This window comes from Myxocyprinus asiaticus, chromosome 4 (assembly GCF_019703515.2).
Source record: "Myxocyprinus asiaticus isolate MX2 ecotype Aquarium Trade chromosome 4, UBuf_Myxa_2, whole genome shotgun sequence".
Taxonomy (NCBI): domain Eukaryota; kingdom Metazoa; phylum Chordata; class Actinopteri; order Cypriniformes; family Catostomidae; genus Myxocyprinus; species Myxocyprinus asiaticus.
This window is the reverse complement of record NC_059347.1, coordinates 44,713,485-44,741,205: the sequence shown is the minus strand read 5'-3', so window position 1 is coordinate 44,741,205 and position 27,721 is coordinate 44,713,485. Positions and strand designations below refer to the sequence as shown.

The window sequence follows — 27,721 nt, the reverse complement described above, 5'->3', positions numbered from 1 at the left end:
TCATTACTTCTAATCTAATTCAGAGACTCTTCCCTCCCAATCAATGGTAGAGATGGAGCAAGAAGAAATTAAAAGATACAGCCAGAGTGAATCTGTGTGCTTTACCATGATTGTCTGCTCGACAGCATACAGTATGAACAGTTAAAGAGAAATATGCAGGCCATGTACAATTTTTTTTTTACAAAACTAGTTTGATCTCGGAGAAGACTGACTGCCAAGTAGGCTTTGATGTCTTTCTATAACAGACACACTGTGCACATAATCTTTCCTTATGCTTATGTAAGAAACTTTACCATCAGCATTTTCAAAAAAACAATAGATTGCTTACATAACACAAGCATATACTGCACTGATACAGTCCAACATAGTGTAATTACTCAATTCACATGTAAAGAGGCAGTTTATATACAAGTTTTAAAGTCAAGAGCATCAAAAAGGATCGTTTTATTTGTAATGGTCAGAACTGGTTTGAAAATGGTAATGAAAAACTAAATTATGACTGTTTTAGTGCCCTGACTAACATAATATCTGGACTTAAAGAAAATGTGAAACAAATGTTTGATGTGACCCTTTAAAGTCACAGGCCATTTTCCATCAACCCTATTTGTCCAAGACTAGGCTTGATCAAAAGCAGCTGCCTCGCAAAGCAATCAGGCAATTTTTTAGTCAATCTTTTTTTCCCCTTTGTTCTGCTGGTATGGTTTAATTTACGGTGGCTGCGTAAGCTCTAGTGCACTTCACCTGTGTGCTCTCATCATGGAAGCCTTCCAGGAAGCTCTCCAGCAGCTCATCAGCATTGTCAATCCTCTCAGCATACTCTCCCACTATCCAGATCATGGCTGCCCGTGCCTCAGGCTCATCCAGAGAATCCAGGTTCTCACAAAGAGTGGCTATCACACTCTCATATCTGAGAAACACATTGAAGAAAAATTTGAAAATTAAGGAGCATGAAGAGCAAAAAGGGGTGGGTTCAGTGAAAAAGAAAAGAAAAAGAAAATTGAGTGTTTTCTTTAACACATCATTTTAAAAACCTTCATCATGGGAGACAGGGCAGAACGGAGGCTGTGTCAAGACGAACCTCTTCTGCTTTCTGAGGGGTGTTCACACTGACAGCGATTGCAGGGACAAAGTGACCTGAAGTTTCAACTAGAGCTGGCGATTTCCAGTGACATGAGCAACAGCAACTTTACAAAAGTAAGATTTCATTTCTTTAATAGGAATTGTCTAATAATTTACTCACCCTTATGCCATCCCAGATGTGTATGACTTACTTTCTTCTGTTGAACACAAACAAAGATTTTTAGAAGAACATCTCAGCTCTGTAGGTCCATACAATGCAAGTGAATGAAGCTCCAAAAATCACATAAATCAGCATAAAAGTAATTCATAAGACTCCAGTGGTTAAATCCATATCTTCAGAAGCGATATGATAGGTGTGGGTGAGAAAGAGATCGCTTTCACATTCTTTTTCTTGTGTTTTTGGTGATTCACATTCTTCATGCATACTGCCCCCAACTGGGCAGGGAGAAGAATTTGTAGCAAAAAAGGACTTAAATACTGATCTGCTTCTCACCCACACTTATCATATCAATTCTGTAAAGGTATGAATGAAAACTCTGAAGTTGTATGGATTACTTTTATGATGCCTTTATGTGCTTTTTGGAGCGTCAAAATTTTGGCACCCATTCAATTGCATTGTATGAACCTACAGAGCTGAGAAATTCTTCTAAAAAACATAATCTGTGCTCTGCAGAAGAAAGAAAGTCATACACATCTGGGATGGCATGAGGGTGAGCAAATGATAAGAGAATTTTCATTTTTGGGTGGACTATCCCTTTAAAGGAATTTCTGTTTTTTCTGCATACATGCAAAGTTAAATATCAAACTCTATGCAAATGAGCAGCAATGCAATGCGGTGATTAAGAATGGGAATGCAGCCAATGATCTGTCAACCTCCAGCACAGACTCCACGGTTTCCAGTAATGAAATCGCTGTCAGTGTGTGAACATCCCCTTAGTCAGCCAGCAAATTGTGATGAAGTTTTTCAGCTAAACAGAAAAGATGATCAAGGAGAGGCAGAAAAAGAGAGGTCACTGCAAAAAAGCTATGATGACAAACAGTCAAGAACATGAGTTGTCGTCTGGGAAACCTACTTGTTGGGGTACTTGCGGAAGATGTCCTTGATGACCACGATGGCTTCCTGCACCACATAATTGACCTTAGTCTGAATAAGGTCAAGCAGCGTGCTGACACAACGTTCTGCTGATTGCTGTGACAAGGACATAAAACAGGAAAGGTAGAAAGAGAGAAATCAACCTTCACCTTCATTAGACAGCAAAATTTTTATTAAAAATGAACTCTAATTAGATTGAAATTATTTAAGTTAATAATTATGTCCTCCTAATCAGTTTTAGTCTCACCTCTACTTTAATTGCGCAGCGGCCGATGGCTCGTACAGCTTTACGCACAAAGTCTACGTCTACCTCAGTGGCATATTCCTTCAGCTCAGCCAGTACCTACACAACCCAAACCCACACAAAGACTTAGCACAAACTCTCATGAACACAAATGTCAAATGATGATGTGACAAACAGCAGCAGGTGGTGTTATAGAGGATGTATGGATGAACATAAATGATTAGATCGAGATAATGTTCCACATTGGTCAGGTATAAGACTCTGAACTACACCACACTAGTACTTTGAGAGAGAGGTCACCTGAGCGATGTTGGCCTGAGATGCCAGACGGATCATGATGTCCAGCTTTTCCAGTTTGACATAGATTGGGTCATTATATTTCACAAAGAAAACCTTCATCTCATGCTTCAGGATTTCAGGGCTGGAAAACATGAGTTATGAGAAGAGAAAAAGGCAGAAATACATTATACGAAAGGATGAAATGGGATCTTTTTGATAACCAATTTTCTCTCATCTTGGGGGAACAGTCATTATTAAAAATAATTTGCACTGCACCTACCGTTTCTGTACAATGAGGTTAATGTTCCTGAGGGCGACATACTGCAGTTCAGGCTCCGCTGAGAGCAGTGTGACCAGGGGAGGAGAAAGTTTCTTTAGTAGAGTGCCGTAATAGTCCAGATCTTTAGGAAGCATCTCCATAAACTTCATCAGAACCTTCACGGCAGACAGCACCACAGCAGAGTTAGCGTGAGACAGTCGTGGAGTCACACGTTCACAAATACTGTGAGAGGACAGAGAGAAATATGCTTCAACAAAGAAGAGTAATCAAAAATTGGTAAGACTCTGCACTACATTCCATTAAGTCTTTAAGGACAGAGATATTTTGTGGAGTGTCTGTGGTCTGGATTAAGGCCGCATAAAAATATTTTTACAAATAATTGTGATTCATTTTAACGATCCGATATTAATTAATAAAATCCCATATCGCTTTATTAAAAGAATAGTTCACCCAAAAATGCTTTCATCATTTACTCACCCTTATGCCATCCAAGAAGTGTATGACTTACTTTCTTCTGCAGAACAGAAATGAAGATTTGTAGAACAATATCTCAGTTCTGTAGGTCCTCACAATGCAAGCATATGGGTATCAAAATTCTGAAGCTCCAAAAGCACATACTAAACGTAATCCAGACGACTCCAGTGATTAAATCCATGTCTTCAGAAGCAATGTGACAAGAGTTGGTGAGAAACAGATCAATATTTAAGTCCTTTTTACTATCAATCTCCACTTTCACTTCCATTAGCAGTCTTTGTGCATATCGCCACTTATTGGGCAGGGAAGAGAATTTACAGTAAAAAAAAAAAAAAAAAACTTAAATATTGATCTGTTTCTCACCCACACCTATCATATCACTTCTGAATATATGGATTTAAGCACTGGAGTCGTATGGGTTGCTTTTAGGCTGCCTTTATGTCCTATTTGGAGCTTCAAATGTTTGGTACCTATTCATTTGCACCGAGCTAAAATATTCTTCTAAAAATCTTTGTTTGTGTTCAGCAGAAGAAAGAAAGTCATACACATCTGGGATGACATGAAGGTGAGTAAATGATGAGAGAATTTTCATTTTTAGGTTAACTCTCTCTTTAATCTATACCTTTACTTAGTGAATGTGTTAGGAATTACGCAAAAACATTACTTGTAGCATACTACCCATCCTCTAGATGTGACACTTGTACTCCTAACTGACTCAGAATCTGAATTGAATAGAATCAGGAAATGAGTTCAGACACCCAGTCCTAGTTTGGATCAGCTTTATTAGTGAGGATAGGTGTTTCCTATGTATTACATAGACTTCAGCAGAGAAACCCATTAAAGTCTCCCTCATAGTGGTCATGACATAACATTGCCTTCTGACCTTTGTGACTCGCGGTCATCACGAGGTGTGTAGTTGGCCAAGCAGTCGAGGATGAAGATCTGGCCCCACTCTGTGCATTCATTAAGGGCTGTCAGGAGCTTGTTAATGGTTTGAGGGTTCAGGTCCAAAAGGTTGCTGTTGGGATGAGACTCCGCTATCTCAGACAGAGCTGCCACTGCGTTTGCTACCACCTAATAGAGTAAATGAAAATCCAAAGACATTAAACTCAATACAGTGACAGTGTGTGTGCAGGGTCTAAGGTTTCACATAACAACAGCGTGCAATTACACACCAGGGAGACTCAGAGAGAGCTAAAGTGCACTGGCAAGCACATGGATGCCCTTAATACAAAAATAAGCGTATGTGCATAAGAGTATAGCATGACTGCACACAAACACCCACAGTGATATCTGTAGGTGATGAGAGATGATTTTTGAGAATCTTGCCTGTCTCTAAACCACTACTTGGCTTTTGAGTTGCTTAAATAATAATACATACAGTAATGTGCAAAAGTTAAGCACATAAGATGTTACACGAAAACATTTGTCTTAAGATTGTTATTTATATCTTCATCTTTAGTGTGTCAATAGTAAATATACATTTTAGACTCTCATACATTCCTTTTGAAATAAGAATAGAAGAACAAGGAGCCATGCAACAGATGGCATGGCCCCCACAGAGCCCCCACTGATCATTGAATCAGTCTGGGATTACATGAAGAGGCAAAAGCAATTGAGACAGCCTAAATAGATAGAAGAACTGTGGCAAATTCTCCAAGAAGCTTGGAACATCCTATCTGCCAACAACCAAGAAAAACTGTGTCCAGGTGTACCAAGGAGAATTGGTGCTGTTTTAAAGGTGGTCACACCGACTATTAAGATTTTTTAATGTTTACTTGACTTTGTTTATAAAATTATTTATGACATTATTTTTTAAGAAATCCTCACTACGCAACATTTTTCACAAGTGCATAAAACTTTTGCCCAGTACTGTACATATTTTGGTATTCATTGATGCTCCATGCTGAAAGAAATAATTACATTAATGAATAACTACTCGCTTGACCAAAACAAAATTGGTGTTGTTTTCAAGCTTAAAAGCTGGACTTTACAATGCATATTGACAATATAAATAACTCTTAAAATGTGCTTTTTAATTTGCTGATAAATTAAGTTTCCCCTTTTTTAACTTAAGAAATGTGATTATTTATTGTACACTGCTCTCTAACATATTGTAAAAACATCATACAGAAAGGTCTCAAGTAGAAAACAACAAATACTGTTTTCCCTTAAATACCAAATATTTATCGAGTAAAAGCCCAGAGAAAAAGCCCAGAGTTTCCAAGTTGTAAACAGATATTTAGGCTTATTTTGTTGCGTTTTCACTTGTAACTTCATGAAATAAAAGATAAAAACAGCAGATGCTCCTGAAAAACAAAGAGTCCAAACACCATGTGATATGATCACTGATCAATGATCAGTGGATATGATACATAGATCTTAAAACAATCTTGGAGAAAATGCACAGTTAACTCAGATTTATTTTTCTGTCTCTGGTACCAAAGTGCACCAAACACAGTTTTTGGGGTCTGCGTCAACGTGACGTGCAATTACATTTTTGAAGAGGTGCACATCAGGCTATGGCATAAGCAACGCTGTAACTGCCGAAGGCTACACGTAGGTTCGACGCAGAAGTATAAATTAACCTTAAGTGGCCGCATGGAATATTTAAACTTAATAAATTAATTTTTCACACCACAGGACCATTTAACATGAACTAGTGAAGGTAAAAAGGTGTTTAAAAATGGTGACAATTTTAAAAGACATGATGACTAGTTCTAAGACCCAAGAAATAAAGTTTTTCTTATATATTTTCATATCTATTTGAACCTAAAGTCCATGAACACATTAAGCATCAACTACTCATGTAGACTTTCCGATCACATTTCGATCATAAATAATTTATCCGGTGTATCTTTTCTGGAGGGGTTAGCCATAAGGCAGAGCCTCACCATGGGGTTAGAGTCCGAGATCAGGTCCTTCAGGGTGTCTAGGAAGCCCTGGTCTTCTACCAACTGGGCGTTGATATCATGAAGCTTGGCGACACAAACTGCAGCGGTCTTCCTCACGTAGGGGTCTTCATCTTTCAAACACTTCCTCAGAGGCTCACACAGATATTCTGTAATCTTGTCCACACGGATGCAGCCCATGGTGCGCACAGCCAGGGCACGGATCAGAGGGTTTGGATCCTCACAATCCTGCGTGGGGGGAGAGAGAGAGAGAGAGAGAGAGAGAGAGAGAGAGAGGGGAACATATTGCCAAACACTGATTAGGTCTGACATATCCACATTTGAGGACATCATGTTCAGTTTATGTTTTTTTTTTTGCTTTTGTTTTTTGTATTTCCACAATCTACAACTGCTTTGGCACCAACATAATAAAAATAAGTGCTTTCCCCATGCAACAACGATGCAATTATTTTAAAAATGGTTGATTTGTGGAACAACGGGCAACACTAACAAGTTTCCTTCACTTTGCTTGACTTTAGGCCTTTAAATAAAGGCCGTTATGTTCTTATGAGTTTTCTTACTTGGCAATTTGGATTCCATGGCACAATAAATGGATATATGGAAGTGCTTTTACACTTCAGTTGTCTTGGCCTATTTGCCCATGCAAACATTATTAAAACTTATTAAAATGACCATTAACGTCTTAAACACTGATGTCTGAATCCTACCTTAACAAAGGTGTTGACTGCCATAATGGCCATGTCTGGCTGGCTCTTGGCATAATTCATTAAGTACAGATAGACCAGCTTCTTCAGTTCCAAATTATCTGTCTGCATACAGTTCACAACATCAGGAAACAGGGCACTGTGGACAAAATGTTCAGATCAAAACAATTCCAAAATCCCCACTTTGTCAAAGAATATGATGGTGGTTATTCAAAGTAGCACATAAAAGCATCTTGGAAACGAGTGAGGAATTAAATTTTTTTTTGTATATTTAACTGCATAAAAGAGTGAAAGACAGGAAAGTCTGTGTTCAACTGTATCAACAATGGTGCTCATGTGCTCAAAAATGGCCTGGCTTACCTGACATCTTTTCCCACAGTCATAGAGGCAATGACCTTCTTTACTGCCTCCTTCTTCTTCTCTTTCTTATCACTGTTCAGCTCTGCCTTCAGCTCAAAGATCTCCCCTGAAAGGCCACACACACAAAACAGTTTATTCACCTTAATAAATGTATTAATAATTTATTTAGATCATCACAAAATAATGACATATAACAATCATTTGCTTTCAGAAAAACAATGCCTGTAACAGCTGGAAGAAAAAGGGCAGAAGTTTCCCTTATTTCATAAAAGAAAAGACAATGAAAGATGCTCATCATAAATTCTGTGTACACTGCTTTTCTTGGCTTCAACCAAGTAACAAACATGGGCTTTATTTGTTTGCAGTTAAAAATCCTTTGTTCTTTTCATTCCGTTTAACAGTGTTTAAGTGTGTAAATCAGTGGCGATTTCTCAGGGCCAGCAAAGCCTTCTCTGCTGGCGTAACATGCCTAATAAATAAATATTTTTTCATCTTTTCATTCTCAATCACCTTCTTGCCTATGTATTTACAATCGCTTTCCACTCCTAATTCATCTACAAATGAATAGCAAAAAAACGAAAAGTTTATCCAATCAGAATTAATCCCTTGATGCTTATAAGCAAAGCATGTCGACTGTTTCACAAATCGCACGCTCCTTAGCCGAAGCACCATGTGAGTCTGAGCTCCACCCCGTTAGGCCTTCAGAATATCTGCTGAATCTCTCAGCAGTGCAAATGAATGCGCATCTAAAGTCAGATTGTCAGATTCATCAGCCAATCAGATTAATTTATTTGTTCTTGGTGGGTGTGGTCTTTAGGATATGTTCCAGTCCAGGCCTTTTAGCTGGCCTTGAGTGACGCAATCACGATTTAAGTGACGTATGTCATTTGAAAGCGAAGAGCGCGAGATCTTGCTGACGAGACGGCTGTCATCACTGCCTCGTCACCATTGAGAAAGAGATCCTTATGGATTTAAAAACCTGAGATGTTCTGCATGATCGTGCGATTGATTAATTAAACAGGAAAGGAGGGCTGATTTTCACTTTAACAGGAATGGAGGACTGATTTTCACTTCAAGCAAATTGGTAAGTGCTTTTTGCATTGTAATAGCAACATCAGGAGTTTTCTAAATGTAAATTAGGCTGCTGGAGCATTCAGTGTCAAAACAAGTTTTGAAAAGTAACCGTGTAACCTTACAAAACAAAATTTATTGCAAGCAACATTTAAATCGCAAATATTATTAGAGAGCTTTTTCTTCGTATTAGACCTCCTTGGTTCTGGCTTTCATGTGTGGACGTGTTTTTAAAATGTCAAACTGCCACATAATGTATGATAGGCATACCGTGTCTTATTCATTGTGAAACTGTGTTTTCTTAATGGCATGAATCACACTGAAGGCCTAGACTTAAAATGCATGGGCCGCCACTGGTGTAAATGGGTAATGCAATTAAAAATTATCCTGAACTGCAATTATCTGACTTTGCCAAAACTGGCACAGTTAATGAAAAATCTCACTGAAAAAATATATTCTTAAAACAGTCGTATCTTCAAAGCAACACAGAAAACAGCAGTCACCAAACCTTTCTTGGTAGTGGTGAAATATTTGGAGTCTGTCATCTTGGATCCCAAGCCTCTGTTCTCCTGTAGAAAAAGAGAAAGATTTATAAACAGCTCATAAGAAAGGATGAGAATACTACTGAACTATCCAGAATGGAGGTAGGTGAGATACTGACAAAGTGCAAGCACAGGGGAAAAAGAGGAAGTCCAGTCCCTGTCCTGCTGAAATCTTCCCTGATATTTCTTAAAGATTGTGAAAGGGAAAAACTGTTGTGCAAAAACATAACTGTTAAAGCCTGTTGTTCTCTTCCAGTCAGCAAATTATATCATCCTCTACTTCAAGCAATTACCCTCTCTCTGTCACTAAAACTGCTGTGAAGAGATTCCCATTTCCTGTTATTGAATTTTAGAGTCTCGCCATCACCTGAAAGTTCTTCCAAGAGGAAGAGAAACATTAGGTTACAACAGTAATTCTTTTGGTTTTACTGACTAAATGAGAAGTCACTATTGCTTAATTAAACCATGAGCTGTTTTTAAACTTTTTCACACTCAGCATTGACTAAACTTTATAAATAGGATGGGATAAATCCAAGATGAACCTGTTGCATTTGCAGCCTTCCTTCCTGTCCCATGATTATCTCACAAAACATTGAGAAATGTTCATTCTGATAGTTATGACAAAGAAACACATGACAAATCTAATCCCTAAAGCCCTTCTGACTATTTACATGCAAACTGCATCATGGAAGTGAATGAGGTAAATCTGTAAATGTTCAAATACACATTTCAATAGTATAGCCACAAGAAAAGACATAAACATTAAGCATGTTAATATGATTTTAGAGTGATAAAATCGCATGCTAACATTTTCTGTGTAAAGTTATATACCATTTTCACACCTTACCTTCCATGACAATGTGATGCTGTTACCCTAGAACCCTAAATCTACTTTACAGCTAAAAAAAAGTACAACATTTTTAACAGAAGAATTAATGTAAGTGCTTTTATAAAATTATAAGTCTCACATTTCTGCCTTTAAACCCTCCAAAAATTGGCACCATTCACCTCCTTTGTAAGTGCCTCACTGTAACCTCGATTTTTTTATTTTTATTTTCTTTCTTCTTTTTAAAAAAGGAGGTACATGTCGATTTTCTTTTTTTTTTTTTTTGGTAATCAACATTATGCCACAAATGCTGTCAATTGAGCTTAACTTATTTTAACTAATATTTAAGTCATATTTTACCATAAATTCTCCTTTCTGCCCATTAGGTGATGATATGCACAAAGAATGCAAATCACCAAAAACAAAAGAATAAGAATGTGGAAGTGAAAGTGGCCATTTATAGTAAAAAAGGACATTGAATATTGATCTATTTCTCTCCCACACCTATCATATCGCTTTTGAAGACATGGATTTAACCACTGGAGTCGTATAGATTACTTTATGCTGCCTTTATGTGCTTTTCTGAGCTTCAAAGTTCTGGCCACAATTCTCTTGCATTGAATGTACCAACAGAGCTATGAAATTTTTCAAAAGATCTTTGTTTGTGCTCAGCTGAAGAAAGAAAGCCATACACATCAGGGATGGCATGAGGGTGAGTAAATAATGAGAGAATTTGCATTTTTGATTGAACTATCAATATAAAGTAATCATCAGTCTCAATGGCTATTGAAGAATTACTGGAACTCAATCAGACAGAGTAAGGTACCAAGAGCCAATAATCAGTAACTACAATTATTGCTAAAAAAAAGAAAAAAAAAAAAAAAAAGAAGAAGAAAGTTGTATATTTCCATAGGAAAGATTCTAAAAGCTTATAACCTAATGTTTGAGGGAGGACACCATATTCATTTAAGTTTTACAGAAATATCAAGAACTATAGTAACGAGGATATTTACATTTTCTAAGGGACCGTCAGCAAAGACCTGCAAAGCTCGCAAGGGGCAAACTAAGCCAGCAGTTAGCTCGACTCAGTTACACAAAGTTTACACCGGTGGCAGGCACACAAAACATGAACAAAAGGAGGGCATTTCTGGGTAGTCATGTATATAACACCGTAGTAAATAACCCATAAAACAAACTACTGCCATTCCCACAGGTTAAAATTCAAACTGAGCATTTATCTCGTCAGCCTGTGAGGCAACGACCCAGCTAGTGCAGAAGCACAGATAACAGCAGCTGTCAACCGACAAGGCGTTGACACAACCGTTACATTTGCAATTGCTCTGGGCTCGTTATGCTAGATCTCAAATGATTACCAAAAACAACTGTAACATCTCAGAAGGTACGTGGCGCTGAGGTAACTGCAGCAGGTGACAGTCACACTAGCCTCCACTGCTTCATAGAGCTAACTAGCAATTATTTTGCACGACACCCAACATTTTCACACTAATTTCGACCCCAAAAGTATCCACGGACCTTTCTCCTAACTCTAAGTAGGAAACGGACCGTCACTCACACATAGCTGACTTGCCCACTCCATTTTTGCCGGATGAATGAACCTGCTCACAGAGAAGTAGAGACGGTGCTTGTACTAGCTGAATGCTAACAAGCTAAAGCTTCAGTACCTTCTTAATCAGGCTTTATGTGAGCGCACAGTTAAGCCTTTAATCTATCGGACGGACTGTACTACTGTCCAAGCACGCAGAGCTGAGAGCCATAGATAAGTAGAAAAAAAAGCACCGCACCTCAGTTAAACAGAAAATATCCCCTACCGAAGCGAAGTGTTTACAAGTCAGCCTTCTTCCTTCCCTCCCACTTTACATGTTTTGTCATCATATGATTCACACTTCCGTCTTCCGCCTTCATTGAGAAGAGTTTTCTCCTGATGAATGTTCTACTACTGGGTTCTGTTGAATGCATTGTAATTGTAGTCATATTGTTGTACTGTTTGAATTAATTACTGTATAACAGAACTACTCAGTTGTTGTGCTCTAATATCGTTATATGTAAATACAGAATAAAATAATAGTGATGCCCACCTGCTATAGGCCTACTACACTGAAAACCCCAATAAGTTGACTTGAGTAATGGCATTTCCAAAACTTGTGTAATTAAGTTCACTTAACTTGGTGTTCATATAGAATGAACTTAACCATTTAAGTTAAGGTAATTTGATGCAAGTAGACTTAACTCAGATTTGCTATTTAAATGTTGTTGTTTCAACGTAATAATTTTAATTGAAAGGTCTAAAATTTAGGTCATACAATAACACAGCTTAAAGGGATAGTTCACCCCAAAATGAAAATTTTCTCATCATTTACTCACCCTCATGCCAGATATGTATGACTTTCTTTCTTCTGCAGAACAAAAATTATGATTTTTAGAAGAATATGTCAGCGCTGTAGGTCCATACAGTGCAAGTGAATGGGAGTTATGAGCCCAAACCTTGACATTTCAAGTAATGTTTAACCCTTGTGTTGTCTTAAGGGTCAAAAATGACCCGCCACTATGTTTACCAGCAGAGAAAACCAGCTAAATGATTCAACTTGAAATTTGATGACTTTTCCTAGAGTGACCCCAACATTAGAAAAAGTGAAACATTTGTTCATATTTCCATGAAAGCTGTACACCACCAAGGTACAAAGATTGTCTTAGGATCATTTTTGACCCAGCAGTTATAAAATCATTTACACACCACAAAAACCACAAAGACACACACACACACAAACACACACACACACACACGCACGCACACAAAATGAGAAATTGAGATTATGTGTGCTACTGATTGAACTCAGACAAAACTAAAACTTTCTTGTGCATGTGCAGCATCTCCCCTCCACAACCCCACACATGACTCAAGTTCACAGACAAAATAAAAACAATTTCAGACAAAATAAACTAAATTTCAGACAAAATAAATATTTCTTGAAAGCATTGTTTACTAATGGGAATGCAGTCAGAGGCTATAAAGGTGCTGCAAATGACAGTACCCCCAGTTCTCTCTTTGCTGAAGTCATGAGTGCACATTTCAGTGCCCAACAAGTCGTAGATCTGATTTTTTCAGATGTCCAGGAGGAACAAGAGAACAATGATTTAGAAGAGGAGGAGGTATCTGAAGAAGAAGATGGGGAAGAATACAACCCAGAGCACGATGCATCATCTTCAGATGAAGAAGAAATCCCCCAAGCTGAAAGAGAGACATTTTTGTCAAAGAACAGCAAAATAACATGGTACTTGTCACCATATGACAACCAGGGCAGGATGGCAGCACAAAATGTCATAAGGATGACCCCAGGGCCCACAGGACATGCAGTTGCCCATGCCCAGAACATCGCCTCAACATTCTACATGTTCATCACACCAGTCATCGAAAAAATAATCCTAGAGATGACAAATTTGGAGGGTTTCCGTAAATATGGAGACAACTGGAAAAGGATGGATGAGATTGACCTGGGTGCCTACATAGGGCTGCTAATCTTAGCGGGTGTGTATAGGTCCTGAGACGAGGCTACATGTAGTCTCTGGGATGCAGAGAGTGGAAGGGCGATTTTCCATGCCATGATGCCACTGAAAGTCTTTCACACTTTCTCAAGAATGCTACGATTGGATAACCGTGAGTCAAGACCTGCAAGACTTGTGAGAGACAAACTGGCGGCCATAAAAGAGGTCTGGGAGAAGTGGGTGGATCGTCTGCCATACCTCTACAACCCTGGGCCTGAAGTAACAGTGGATGAGCAACTGGTTCCATACAGAGGTACATTTTTATTTTCATATCTATAATGTAAGTGATTTTCACTGTTAATTTTATTATGTATTGCTGTAATATCATTGATTTATGTGATTGTTTTCTGTGACACTGATACTAATTACTGATAGTAATCTCTTTTGTCAAAAGGTCGCTGTCCTTTTTCTGGCAGTATATGCCCAGCAAGCCAGCAAAGTATGGCATCAAGATATGGGTGGCCTGTGATGCACAATCCAGCTACGCTTGGAAGATGCAAGTCTACACAGGGAAGCCGACCAGTGGAGGCCCGGAGAAGAACCAGGGGATGCGGGTTGTGCTTGATGTGACAGATGGACTGAGGGGACACAATGTCATGTGTGACAATTTCTTCACCTCTTATGAACTCAGCCAGCAGCTCCTGAAGAGGAAGATCACCATGGTTGGCACAGTTATAAAGAACAAGCCTGAGCTCCCCCCTGCACTCCTCGCAACAAGGGGGAGAGAGGCCTTCTCATCAAAATTTGCCTTCACCCCACCACCACTCTAGTTTCTTACCTTCCAAAGAGGAACAAGAATGTGGTCCTCCTGAGCACACTGCACAAAACGGCTGAGATCAGTGATTGTGAGGACAGGAAGCCAGCCATCATCCTGGACTACAACCACAACAAAGGAGGCGTGGACAACCTGGACAAGGTGATTGGAACTTACAGCTGCAGGAGGATGACTGCCCGCTGGCCCCTGGTCATCTTCCATAACATCATTGATGTGTCCTCATACAATGCCTTCGTGATATGGAACAAGATCAACCCTACCTCGATGCCTGATAAGCGGAACAAGAGGAGGGTGTTCCTGGAGCAGCTGGGAAAGGCACTTGTAACCCCACACATTCAAAGGAGGGAGCGCCTCCCCCGCACAGCAGCCTCTGCAGCGCTTGTGAAAGCTGTTCAGGGGGCTGAATCTTGTCCTGATCCACCTGAGGCTGAAGCTGGGGCAGGCAAGAGGAGGAGATGCCAATTCTGCCACTCAAAGAAAGACTGTAAATCAAATACTATGTGCTGCACATGTGAGAAATACATCTGCAAAGTCCATGCACACACACTTGCATACTGTCCTACGTGTGCTAATTAGAGTTGATTGATTTATGTTCTTCACATTTTTGTTTTGTATCTATTATCTTATTTTATTCTTATTTATTGTTGTTGTTTATACACCTTGTGGATGGGGGCAATGGTTAGAAAAATGGGAGAAGACTAGTATTTTGTAGCTGAATTCCTCATTGTACAGTATATAAGAATATATCACTATGTTGCCAAAAAAGTTCAAGACTGTTATTGTTTCCCTTCAATAAAATGCATTCAAAACTACTTTCTGCACATTTCTGCTACTTTCTTAGGCTATACAAGTGCTATCTCTTGCTAAACAATTAATGTTTACACCTATGCAGTACCTATATCAATAATAATAATAATAATAATAATCAATCTTACAACAAGCATATTTACTAAGGCATCTTATTTTGCATCTTACAAGACATTACGAGGGCAAAGAGTAGCTAGTTTGCAAATGCATCTTACACGTTTTCATCTCTTTTTCAGTAGCCTAAACATCTGTCCTCTTGTTCAAATGTTTTATTGCTCTTTCAATAATCTCTTTAAAGAGAAAATTATATCAAACTAAGTTTCCATCACATCTTATTTCTCACTGCATGCAGAGCACGCTGTAAACCATAATGCTCAAAAATAGGGAAGAAAAGTAGGGAAAAATTAAATCATACAAATTATTTCAAATAAATTAACCTTGATGAGTATTTAGAACTTTCTCTTTCGAGTTCACGAAACTTACACCTTTTAAGTAACCTGAATTGTTTAATGTTTTGAGTTTAATGAACTTGTTTCTTTAAATTGACAGGACCTTAAATTTACCTGAAACTGGGAAGGGGATTTTTATTTCCCAGCATGCTTAACATGCACTCCACAGAGAGAGTAAATGTTAAAATTAAGGGTTATATAGTGTATCTTTGTGCAAGATGAATGTAAAGGGAGATACTTGTTAGTGTTTAATTATGGTGAATAGTGGAGCTTGAGATTAGCTTGAGGACAGGTACAGTATTAGATCATTTTACAGTATATTGATATACTTGTTGAGTAATTGCTATGCTAATCAAAGCATGGTTTATCAAAGTAGCATGTATTCTGCATACTAACATCCACTGTACCAGCTAGTTGGGTTTCCTCTGCTTGACATATTAAAGTTGAGCCTACATGGTGATTTTAAGTTCAGCCAAAGAGTTAAAGTTAAGTACCATTAAAATGCATGAGTTGGTTTATTCAATATTTAAAGTTAAGAAAAAAAATCAACACACATTAGTACAAAATCAAAATCTGACAGGTCTGCTTACTTACACTTGTAATTTATTAACTTAAAAAAATTGATGTAACTGATTACCTCAATTTATTTTTTAGTTCTGCTCATCTATTCGGGTTTACAGTGCAACACAAGCACAATGCACAGCATTTCATTTAAAACATTTTTATTACAAGAATTAATTTAACAGCAATTGGTTTTCAAGGAACAGTGGAATGTTGGTCTTGCAATATTGCTATTCAACACATACAAATTCCACAATGTCAATACCTTCCATTTTATTGTCAACATAAAAACAACAACAATTGAGAACAAAAATAATTTATCACCCAAAAATGCAGATTTTAAAATCACCCAACAGCCTTTTCATTTACTGGAACCAGAGAATGGCATAGATTTGACATGCATTATTGTAGATCAGATCTGAACATCACATTTGTACAATGCAAATAAGACTGATTTTTCAAGCAAGCATGTGAATCCTACATGCTTGTAGTTGTGATGTCAATAGTGAAGAAAAAACCCAACCATGCAATATATTATCTCAGAATTTCTAAATTTGATAAGAAATCCATAACGAATGTAATCGCAGAAAAACGTTTCTTTTTTTCTGTAAGATTTTTGTAGGAAAGCAAAACAGAGGTAATACAAATGCAACTCAAAATGAGTTAACTGTACAAACGTATGGCAGTTAATGATTAGATACTGGAAAGATAACTGAATCGCAGTGCAGCGAGTAGTTGGGAGGGTATGTACGACTAACATAAATAGGCACAGCAACCATTAATATAATTTGAAAGACTGTAGAAAGTTCTACAATCCTCATTTATACCTAGGTATGAAATGCCAGTACTGAAGTTTAAATGGCACTGGACACAGAAGCAATGTGCAGTGATGCATTGTTTTGCAGTTTTTACACAAGAGGTGATGTGGAGTGTCAGCAATCATGATAATAATCCTGTATTTGCAGTCCTTTAGGCCAGAAAGAACACTGAAATGCAACTCCATAAACATCTTTACCACTTTTTTTTGCTCTAAGACTCCTTTTTGATTCACTGAAACAGCAAACATCAGAATATCTCTAGATAAAACAATTGAGCTCATAAATACATGGCAGTATAACACCTTTAAAAGAGAACTCACCAAAAGTAAACAATTCAACCATTAATTTAAAAACATAAAATATCATCCCTTTATGATAAAACAATTCACCCAAAATAATTTACCAAGGCCTAAAGACTTACTCCTTTCATATAAATAAACACAATCCAATCCCAAACCAAAATGTGTGTAGTGTAACTCTTTTTAATAGGAGTCAGTGTTTTTCCCTATTAAATGCAGTTGTCTAGTACCTATCAGATTAGAAGTGTTTGAATATAAAACAAACAAATCAGTGTGCATGAATACTATACTTTTATCGCCAGTAACATTCAAGTTAACAACAGTCAAAGAACTGATTAAGCTTTCCCTTACTTAATCAAAACTACACATTTCTTCCTTACAACAAAACGGCTGTTGTATTGTGTAGATCATTCATTCAACCACTTGGTGGCATCACAAAGCTCTGATAGAAACTGGGCTTCTGGAGATGGTGATGACACAGTGGAAAAGTATCACTAAGTCATGGATTTTTGAAATGATTTACTTTTGTATACATAGATTTAAATGATTTCCATCTTGCTGAAAACATCTTATTGATGGTTATTATGGCACTATCTTGTGCAGTCCATTTAATTAAGAGTCATTCATTTCTATCGTGTGGACAAATTCTTGAATCTTTAAACTTAATCGGGCTTGCTAAGCAGAGGTGTGCTGAGAAAGCAAGACATTGATGTTACAGACATATTATATATGTGACTGGCTGTCTCACATACGTTGTCTCACAGAATTAAAAATGGGGTAAAAGCAGAGGGTCATTGAAATGACACTTTCACTATCACACATACTCAGACTTACCCACCCAGATACCTAAACACACACATACAAATCATCCCTCCATCTCTACTTCACAAACAAACTTTTCATCTTTTAAGGCAATAGATTACTCAAGGCAACTTTCAGTAACAAAAATGCATAGCTAAGGCAGAATCAGGATACTGAAATAAACAGCATACATTTTAAATTCAATTAATTATTATATGTACATCACATAAACAAACGTTTAAGCAATTGAACATATATTACATATAAACCTATACACTAACCTTTGTAGTTTGTACAGAAAATAATACACAAATACAACATATTTGCCTAAATCTTTTGCCAAGGTGATGTAAAGCAGGCCAATAACTTATGGATCATGGCCTCTCATAAATGTTTTTGAGAGATCCCCTAAACAGAGTTAATATGATGTGAGTTGATATGATGTGCTGTTTAGCTAAATGGGCTAAAGAAGAGTACAGTTATTTAACTGTATTTGCAACTCAGATATCACATGGAAGTCTGGTGAAAACTTCATACAGGTGTCCATCTTGCTAGTAGATGCACATAAAATTACACCAAAAAGATTGCACTACTCCATCTTATTTGCTCTAGAGATTCTAGAGCTCTTATTCTCAATTTAAAACACCACCCCAATTATACAGTGTACTCTGTATATTAAAATTTCCTGATAAAATTAGGAAGTAAAATGTTTCTCTTAATTAAACAAAACTGAACTAAACCTAAAAAAAAAAAAAAAAAAAAAAAAGTTCTCATGGAGATTATTAATCTTGCTAAAAATGAACCATGAGAACATGAACTTGAAGGGCACTGCCTTTGGTAAAACCTTTTATTCTCTCCCTTTGAGGGGGAATGCAGTAATTTCCTTTCTCAAATAGAAATCCCAAAGGAAAAAAATATATATATACTTTTATGAAGTAAACAATGCCAAGATGGTGCTATGTGTCAGCTTTTTGGTCAAAGATATAAAGAATGTAGTTGGTAATGTTCTTAACCACTTAAGGACAATTTTATGTCTCCAGTGAAATGACAGTTAGGATTTCAGCATCCAGCTACATGTTAGCCATAACAGTCAGAGGTGCATTGTCTCTTAGTCATTATAAATGTGCTTTTTTCAACCACTCTTCTCTCTAAATTGACTGTAAAGAGAAGGTTCACAGACATCATCATCATCATCCTCCTCCACACCACCATGTTTTACTATATCCAGGCTTCTGTGTCCACGCTGGATTCTGAAGAGTAGGGATGCTCTCTAGAGCCCATAACTGGGGATCGCTGCTGGGTTTGGATGAGGTCTGTGAAGGCTTGGTGCAGAGCTTTCTGCGAGGGTTGTTGGCGGTTTGAACATGGGGACTGTGGTGGGGTCTGAAGGGGGGAAGAGTTAGCAGGAGACTGCGGACAATGATTCCTGTATCTTACTGGAGTAGGGATGCGTGACGTGCTGTTGTCAGGTCTGTTGTCGGTGCGAGGTCTGATCCTCGGCCGTAGCTTAAGCTTGTAGATGGAGGGTAGCTGCTCTGCCTTCTTTTGACCCCTTTTGGCCGGGAGGACCACTGCACCATCAGCATTCCCATTGGCCAGTGGTGGAGGAGGAGTACAGGAGCCCTCAGATGGAGGTTCACTCAGACTAAAACACATGGAGGAGCTCTCACTGGAGGAGTCCTGGTAAGAACAGTCATCTGGAGGTGGTGGTGGAGAGGGAAAGGACTCGGGAAGTGGCAGGTCAGCATTTAGATCTGCACTGTCGTATGGCAGGTCAGGGTGATCTTCAGTTTTTGGGACATCCCCCTCAACCCCAGCCCAATCCACCAGTTCTTGCTGGCTGTCCACTGGCACCTCTGCCAGAGGGAGACTCCCATGGCTTCCATTGAGATCTTTGTGGAGGCACATAGACTGGGACATCAGGAGCCTGGATAGGCCTGGATTTGAGGCCTCTGGGAGCTCACCTACCTCTATGGAGCTGGAGATGGCTGGGAGCTTTCGGAGACCTCCACCTCTACCACCCCATCTTTCTCCATCCAGCAGCCCCCCATTGCGAAAGCCTCCGCGAATCTGGCTATGGAGAAGGGTGGGAGGATCCTCGAGAGCATAGGCACGAGGAGTTGAAGAGTTAGAGGAAGAGTAAGCTGAGTCCGTGACATTAGTGTCACCTGTAGATGTTGGGAGCACCCCTAAACCCTGTTGGGAGACAGGAAGCTGTAGGGACCCTATTTCCCTTGCAGTGGATGCTTTACCCTGCCCAGCCCTGGCTTGTTGTGTGTTGGCCAGGAACTCATTCTCAAAGCTGCGATACAGGTCTTCCTCCCTTTGAGGGTCCAGACTTGGCAACAGGTGTAAACTAAAAATACCGCTGTCCTCCTGGTTCTCCTGCTGCTGGTGGTGGGGATTTACCCACCCTCTTTTGTCTTTCCCTGTGGATCGTGGATTGTGTGTAGTTCGAGGGGAACGTGGTAGATGGTGATGACTTGATCGTGGAGAAGAATGTGGAGAGCGCCGTCCTGCCTTTGAGACAGGGGGAGGTAATTTTCGACTCCCAGAGGAAGGTGAACGTGGAGCAGGGGGTCGTGGCGTAACCATGCCCTTCTTCCCAGGACTTCCAATGGTGGTGCCTTTCACAGGTGAGTTGGAGGCAGAGGCCGACGTCTGTCTTCTTGGCAAGTTTACACTTATTCTTGAAGTGGCTGTGGGGATATGCTTGGACCTCAGTTCCTCTCTCCGATCCATGGAGAGAGGCTGAGGGTCTCTGTGGCGAGGGGATGTCCCAGGACTGACCTCACCCAGTCGGCCTCTAGGTGTCTTGCCCTGGCTGAGGGAGCGTGGGGCCTGGAGCCTCCGTGGACCTTCAGGGCCCATGGATCTGCCTCTCTCAGGGCGAGAGGTGTGACTTATTTCTGCTGGCCCTTGGGGTGGGCTAGGTTTCAGGATGGAGGTGGACTGCGGACCATAGCGCTCTCTAGAAGCACTACGGGCACGGGTCTGAGAGGTTCTCAGAGCTGAAACCTGTGTCCCTGCTCCAGGACGCTCAATAATATGCTTCCCCTCCTTACGGTTCACCAGCAGCACCACCTGCTCTCCATGTGCATGCCGTGTACCCAAAGAGTGGCGACCTCCTCCTGTGCTGCTTCCTCCACCTTTTGAGGAAGCTGTAGAGGAGTCACTGTCTCCTGAAAGCCTGCGAGTCTTTGGAAGAAGAGATTCCTTATTTCTGTGAATTAGAAAAAATAGAGAGTTTGAGATGGATCTTGGGAGGAATGAGACTATTTAGTCAACATCTTCACAAATTTCTCAGATATGGGACTGTGTGATTCTTTAAATCATATTTTGTGTTCACATGTAAAAATATGCAAAGTGGGTTCTTAAATTAAATTAAGTTAAATTTGTGGATTATTTTTTTGTGATAATTCTTGATCAACATAATGTCTATGATGTTATTTAATATATGTAGTCACTGTTGACAACACAGGGAATCCATTCGAACTGAAGCATGTTAGGAGGCACATGCAAGAGTGCACCCTCAGCAGTCATTGCTGTGGGATTAATGAAACCAACAAAGAGGAAGAAAGAGAGGGATTACCTGTTCTCTGGTATTATCAAACACATGCACACACACATGCACACACACACGCACGCATACACGCACATACTCTTTATAAAGAGTCTTTAACTAATACTGCAATTCTTAAAAAACCTGACATCATTACGGTTTCTTTTAAATATTAAGACTGACTTGCATGCACTGAGGCAAAAAAACAAACATACACCAAAAAACTATACACAACAAATATTCACATTTAAACTTCACTGCAAGAAATTCAAGATACACTTTAGAACTGTGTAATGGTTTAAGTGAATTTTATTCCAATACACACCAATGGAAATTATTGAAAGAAGGAATGAAGAGAGTGAAATTACTTTTTAGATGCACATCTTAATCTTAATGTAATGTAACCTGCATCAACCTTCAGATAACCTATTTCCTCAGTGACAGACCTGAGGGATGAGATTATTTTAATCCAGCATGTCTCACCTGCAGCTCTGGGAGTGCAAGTGTTAAAGTGTGATGCTCTGATGCTTGGTCTGCATCATTAGTAATCCTAAGGAAATTGAGGCACACTGCCAAGGTAAACCAGCAAGCTGTTCATGGTGCAGTAATACAACGGTGTCCCTAGCAAACATAGACATATAGTATGTCCTGCAATCTGATGGGGATAATGAAACCTCATTTGAAGCTTTAAGAAGTTTCAGAGTTGTTTGTTCTTTGTTCCAAGTGTGCAATAACACACATGTGGAGGTTCCACTGTTTTAACATTTAGAACAGGGTAAAAAAGGAAAGAAATATATATATAAATATCTCTTTAGACTGGAACTTAAGAACGACAGAAAAATCTTTCTATTTGTCCAAGCCCATGTTATCATTTCCATAATTAGGCAGAGAGAGGCACTTTGATTGTAATTTTTTTTTATTTTATTTTTTTATTCAAACACAAGGGGGAGTCACAAACGAGCAGAGGATGGATGTCAGGACAATGTCATCTGGGATTAGTTTAAATCTGTTTGCAGTAATCCATGTCTTCCCTGTATCTGTGTGTTTGTGTGCATGTGCACAGTTGCCTTAAGATCCATCTTAGTGTGAAGGTACAGTGGACTAGCAGAGTGATATTATTTGTGTTGAGTTATCTGGGTCAGTGTGAGCAAATGGCAGACACCCTGAGGGATCTACATAGACAAAAACACTGTAAAAACACGCATTCATGCATGTGTCACAGACAAATGCTTCACACTTCAATAATTTCCATACAAAGTCCATACACTAAGCATATCCATACATGCATGGGGTGTTGTAATGTAGAAAGGAAAAAATATTATGTAAAATCTGTAAATTGTTTTAATTTTAATGTTTGTTTCAATGATTTATAATACATTTTTCTGTCTGTTTGAAGAAGGTATTTTGCATTGGCTTTTGTTCCAGGCACTCTTCCTCAGCAAACTTCAAAAACATATTATTATTAACCAGCAGAGGTAAAAACCTTATTGAGACAAACTAAAATATGTGACCTTTTTCTGAAGATGACTAAAATCCTTTGTTAAAATGTATATTTATAAAATCTCTGATTTGCTTACAAGACTTATCATGTTTACCCTTCTTACATCTAAAAATAATCATTATAAAATTCCTTTAAATACAACTCTTGAATGGTGAGTTTCACATTCATTTTCCAGTAAGGCACCTTTTATTATAGTGTGACTTTTGGGTACTTTTCTGTTGAAGGTACTTTCTAACAGCTGTAAAGAAAGTGCTTACTAACATACACATACACACTCTCTCCAACATACACACTCTCTCTGCCACACACCTTAACACACCAACACTGACCTGAGGGGATTAAAGTGGCGAGGCTCTGATCTGTCTCGTGGGTGTCGTGGAAGGAGTGTTGTGGGTCGCCCAGTGTTAGTCTCCATCTCCACTGGCACAGCTGCATGGTGCGACCTGCCAAGCCGTGAGGGAGAGGAATGGGCCGTGGAGCACAATGCAGGATCCAAAGAGCGCCTGTCATTGGTTTTGTAGGGAGCTATACCCTCATTGTGCCAGTGAGGTCCAGGGCTTGTAGAGCGGGAAGAGTGAGTGCTGGAACTCTTGCTGTGAGGACCCTGTCCACTCGCTTTAGACTGCTGATACCGGTGAGCTGTTGAGGTCAAAGAAATGCATCAGAGAGCTCTTTTAAAAATCGAAATGTAGCCAACACGTCAAAAGTAAAATGATGATGAAATGATTCAAAAGTTATTTTTGTCTGAACATAATACTGACTTAAATGATCATTTCACAATGTGGTTCCTTATATTTAGATCTCATTTAGACCTCGTTTTACTTGTTTCGTTAAAAAAATAAAATTGAAGCACAAGGATGGACGGACCTCAGTGTGTCTGATTCAGATTCCGTTTGATATTAGGGGTGTGTCTGATATCAACATGCAGTGACACAGACGAGAAGCACAAACATCTGAAGCTTCTTTAGTACCGGTACTCCACTAAGATAACAGAGAGTTCTGCTTGAAATGTTGCATTTGTGCTTATGTAAGGGAGCTAGCTGGTACGTGATAGCTGTGTGGTTTGTGTAAACCTCACTCCCCTGGCCTCAAGAGATGCACTAGCGATTGATGGTAGAGGCTGTAGCCTTTTGCCTCTTCGTTAGCATGCCCGCCTAACATGCTGGAGACACCAGTTCAAATCCCGTTCAGAGCGGGTCAAGCAGGACCGGTTACACTTAGATTAAATTTCAGCTGCATCTGGTAGAAACAGCTTGCCACTTTTGATCGTGCATTCCTTGCCGATTCTGACTTTTTCGCTATTTATTATCATGTTTACACAATGACATAGTGATTTATGTATGTCATATGTCATGAAATCAAAGAGCCTTCCCTCGAAATCTAAACACAAGTGGTCACAGGAGACACATATGTGTGACCAGATGTAAACAGCAATGGGTTTCGTCTGACCACATGTATTAGGATCACCCAAGACGCATTTTAATACCAGGTGTAAACAGGGTCATATAAGGAGGCTGTTATGTGTCTGTCAATCATTATGCCTAAAATTAAAAAAACACACATAGACCATGAATTACACTAACAGTGTTGAGTACTGAAATTAAGGAACTAACCCTTAGTAGCCACAAAACTCTAGAAACAAAAACTAGTATAACTTGAATGCACAATACTGTAAACAAAAAAAGTGAGAAATGTGTAGCATTGTTTAAAAAATTCCAAGAAGTTCCAAGCTCAAAGACAGGAAATGAGACACTCAAGAGGTGAGCTCACCAAACGCGGCGCAGCGACAGGGATCATGTTTGTCGAGGTAATGCTCAAGTGTGTCCCAACCTCCACCTACACGCACCATCACATGAGTCCGTAATACCTTCATGAGAGAGAGAGAAGAACACCTTTCACAAATATTTACATGCACATAACCAGAGTAAATATATATAGCTTTGTGCCACATTCATGAGGGCTTACACACACACACTAAAATCACCCAAACTCTGTTATAAACCTTGATCGCAGCTGGTTAAAGAGTGCAGGCAGGAGAGTTTTTCTTTCCTAAATGGAAAAGTACAAAATGGAGTGTAATGTAGGAAAAGTCTCTTGGTCTATATTTATCTATATTAGTCTTTATATTTTTTAGTTTTAGTGCTCTGACATAAAAAAAGATAGTACAACTTTCAATGCAGCATTTGTTATTCAGTAAAATGCCACATGAAATAAAAATGCATACTATTTACTTTCTTAATGCATGTTTCTGATCTTACAGTGTGAATGATGCATTTGTGCACATTATTCCAAAAATGCATATACTGCATGCACATACAGTACATATATTATTTTTTATTACATTTTTTTGTAATGAACTTGCTCTTTCTCTGCAACTACTTTCCTTTTCTGCTGACATCACGTAGGCTGCATGGGCTATTATATAATGTTATCCAAAAGCCAAATAGCTTTTTAAGCATTATTTTAGCACACTTGCATTCAAGTCTGGCTTCATTCTGGTATGGAATGCCAACTTTTCACAATCCAATCAATATCAATTAGTTCCGCCCTACGATTCTCTCATTGAAAATCTTGACTTACTCTGAAATTTGTCACATTACAGAACAAAAATGGGTTGCGAACAGAGTTTCATGCTGAGTTTAAACTGATCAATTTATTACACACATACACAGCCATGAAACAAGATTTAACATGTATTTAAAACAGGTGGGACAGCATGCCAGTTTGTTGTTTATTACTGGATGAAATCAACCCCCATGTCCAATACTGTTACATAACAGAGCTGCTCACCAACAACTCCTCTATCCATCTCACTGCTGCCTCCACGGCCTTAATTATCATGACAGCACACTATGACAGAGCTGGATAGAGAACAAAATGAAATCATGCACCAACCCCCCTCTCTGCTGGTATTCAGAGAGAACAGAAAGGATGAAAATTAGCATAGAAACACCCCTCCTTTGAGCCCCGTTCCTTAAGTTATTCACTGTTGAACACAGAATAAGGCAGAATAAGAGGTTACCATTGATTCCTTTTTCAAACCTGAGTCAGGAAAACTCTTTCACAATCTCTGTCTCTTTGTTGTTGATTGTGTACTTCAAACCTGATGCAGTGGAGACCTTTACAGTCTTGGCATTTTTAAACTCCATCTGCTGCATATGCTAAAGTATAATCATGTGATGAGTGTTTGAGTGTGAGCCGCTGCCATGAAAGGAAAGCACATTTGTCAGCTGGTAAAATGCCAACCTCTACAGACTAGGTTTAATTTTGACGAAGACGGAACCACAAACTTACACATACAAGCTAAATCTTAAACTGAACTGTATGTATTATGTTTGTGATGTGATTATAAAATAACTATGTAAATGTAACTGCAGGTACTAAGGAAACAACTGAGTCCCTGCTGAAAAAACAAACATAAAACCAGTCTAAGGAGGTCTTAACTGGTTTAAGCTCCAAGTCTGGCTAAGCTACTGTTAAGCTGGTCAAGATGGTCTCCCAGTCTGACCAACTGAAAAGTGCCCAAAACCCCTCTAAAACCAGCAAAAAAGACCAGCATTAGGGGCAGTTTACATGCAATGTGTATTTGTTTCCATCTGCAATTTTTATTTTTTATTTTATTGTTTTTCTATATAAACGTGCTAGACGGATATTTTTGACTGTTGCGCCAAAGCGTCCTTGTTGTATTTTCAGCTTCTTGCGCATGAGTGTAATGGTAGCCAGCTGGTACGTGCTGTGCAATGTGTGTAAACCTCACTCCCCTAGCCTCAAGAGGCACACTAGCAACTGACGCTAGGTTGTAGCCTTTAGCCTCCTCGTTAGCGTGCCTGCCTACCATGCCAGAGACGCCAGTTCAAATCCCGCTCGGAGCGGGTTAAGCAGGACTGGTTACAGTGGTGCCGTGACCTGGATGGGAGTGAGGTTTAGGGGGGTGGGTGTAACGGTAGCCAGCTAGTACATGCTGTGCAGTGTGTGTAATCATCAAGAGGCGCGCTAGAGGCTTTAACCTTTAGCCTCCTCGTTAGCGCGCCCGCCTCTTATGCCGGAGACACCAGTCTGAATCCTGCTCAGAGCGGGTCGAGCAGGACCGGTTACAGGAGTGCCACATTTTTTAGGTGCCATATCAGGATACAGAAGAATGTCAACTTTTAACAAATTCATCCTAAAACTCATGTGTTCTGTACCATGCATTGTCCTGCATCTAGCGTAAAAACAAGTTTGGTTTGAAGTGCCCCTTAGGCTGGTTTAAGCTGATTTTTCAGTAGGGTTCCTCTTCTTCAGCCGATTGAAAGCTCTCCTCGTTTGCCCTTTAAAAAGCCCTTGGGATTCAACCATTGAGTCGCCATGGCAACAGGCGGGAAACATGCTGACAGCATAACTATAATAAACAGTAAACAAAGCTAATGTCTCTCATGCCAAGGTCTCTGACTCCAGGGGTTTAAGCGTGTTGTTGTAGTTCGCCAACATCCAAATGATGGCACAAAGAGCTTTGGGCCTCTGAATGAGATGCCCACTAAAAGATCAGTCTCAAGGTCATATTTTTTTCTCTTTCCTTTTCATTTTCCATCTTAATACCTGCTTTTAACACAGCTGAGCTTGGCATGAGAATGGCCCCTGCTTCACCCCACGCTGTGCTGCTAGCGTCAATTGTGCTGGTGAAAGATGATGGCATGATGGGTCTATATATAATCACTGACACAGTAAATAAAAGGGCTCAAACTA

General features: G+C 39.3%; 3 protein-coding genes and 1 pseudogene across 13 annotated transcripts in view; 2 read left to right on the top strand and 2 right to left on the bottom strand.

Annotated features, from left to right (window-relative positions):
• Nucleotides 1–11,746, bottom strand: part of LOC127439954 (AP-1 complex subunit beta-1-like) — a 39,310-nt gene extending 27,564 nt beyond the window's left edge. For 3 of the 11 annotated variants that reach the window (XM_051696261.1, XM_051696269.1, XM_051696268.1), the window contains exons 1-11: nt 11,439–11,585; nt 9,006–9,066; nt 7,427–7,532; nt 7,070–7,205; nt 6,345–6,590; nt 4,334–4,524; nt 2,977–3,198; nt 2,718–2,838; nt 2,421–2,516; nt 2,154–2,269; nt 742–907 (exon numbers count right to left, since the gene is read on the bottom strand). In XM_051696261.1, coding sequence (XP_051552221.1) covers nt 742–907; nt 2,154–2,269; nt 2,421–2,516; nt 2,718–2,838; nt 2,977–3,198; nt 4,334–4,524; nt 6,345–6,590; nt 7,070–7,205; nt 7,427–7,532; nt 9,006–9,066; nt 11,439–11,462 — 1,485 coding nt within the window. In that variant the 5' untranslated portion in view covers nt 11,463–11,585. Of the gene's footprint in view, nt 1–741; nt 908–2,153; nt 2,270–2,420; nt 2,517–2,717; nt 2,839–2,976; nt 3,199–4,333; nt 4,525–6,344; nt 6,591–7,069; nt 7,206–7,426; nt 7,533–9,005; nt 9,067–9,158; nt 9,247–9,886; nt 9,906–11,438; nt 11,640–11,667 lie in introns of those variants that run through there. The other 8 variants (XM_051696260.1, XM_051696259.1, XM_051696264.1 and 5 more) reach the window with 7 other exon arrangements.
• Nucleotides 11,747–12,775: 1,029 nt separating this feature from the next.
• LOC127439966 (uncharacterized) lies at nt 12,776–13,426 on the top strand. The gene has a single exon (XM_051696290.1). The coding sequence runs from the start codon at nt 12,776–12,778 to the stop codon at nt 13,424–13,426; it is 651 nt and encodes a 216-aa protein (XP_051552250.1).
• LOC127439962 (piggyBac transposable element-derived protein 4-like) lies at nt 13,133–14,954 on the top strand (annotated as a pseudogene).
• A 1,214-nt stretch (nt 14,955–16,168) lies between these two features.
• The window catches only part of LOC127439953 (GAS2-like protein 2A), a 40,990-nt gene continuing 29,437 nt past the window's right edge, over nt 16,169–27,721 (bottom strand). Inside the window, exons 3-5 of the mRNA XM_051696258.1 lie at nt 24,770–24,866; nt 23,329–23,638; nt 16,169–21,159 (exon numbers count right to left, since the gene is read on the bottom strand). Coding sequence (XP_051552218.1) covers nt 19,155–21,159; nt 23,329–23,638; nt 24,770–24,866 — 2,412 coding nt within the window. The 3' untranslated portion in view covers nt 16,169–19,154. The remainder of the gene's footprint in view (nt 21,160–23,328; nt 23,639–24,769; nt 24,867–27,721) is intronic.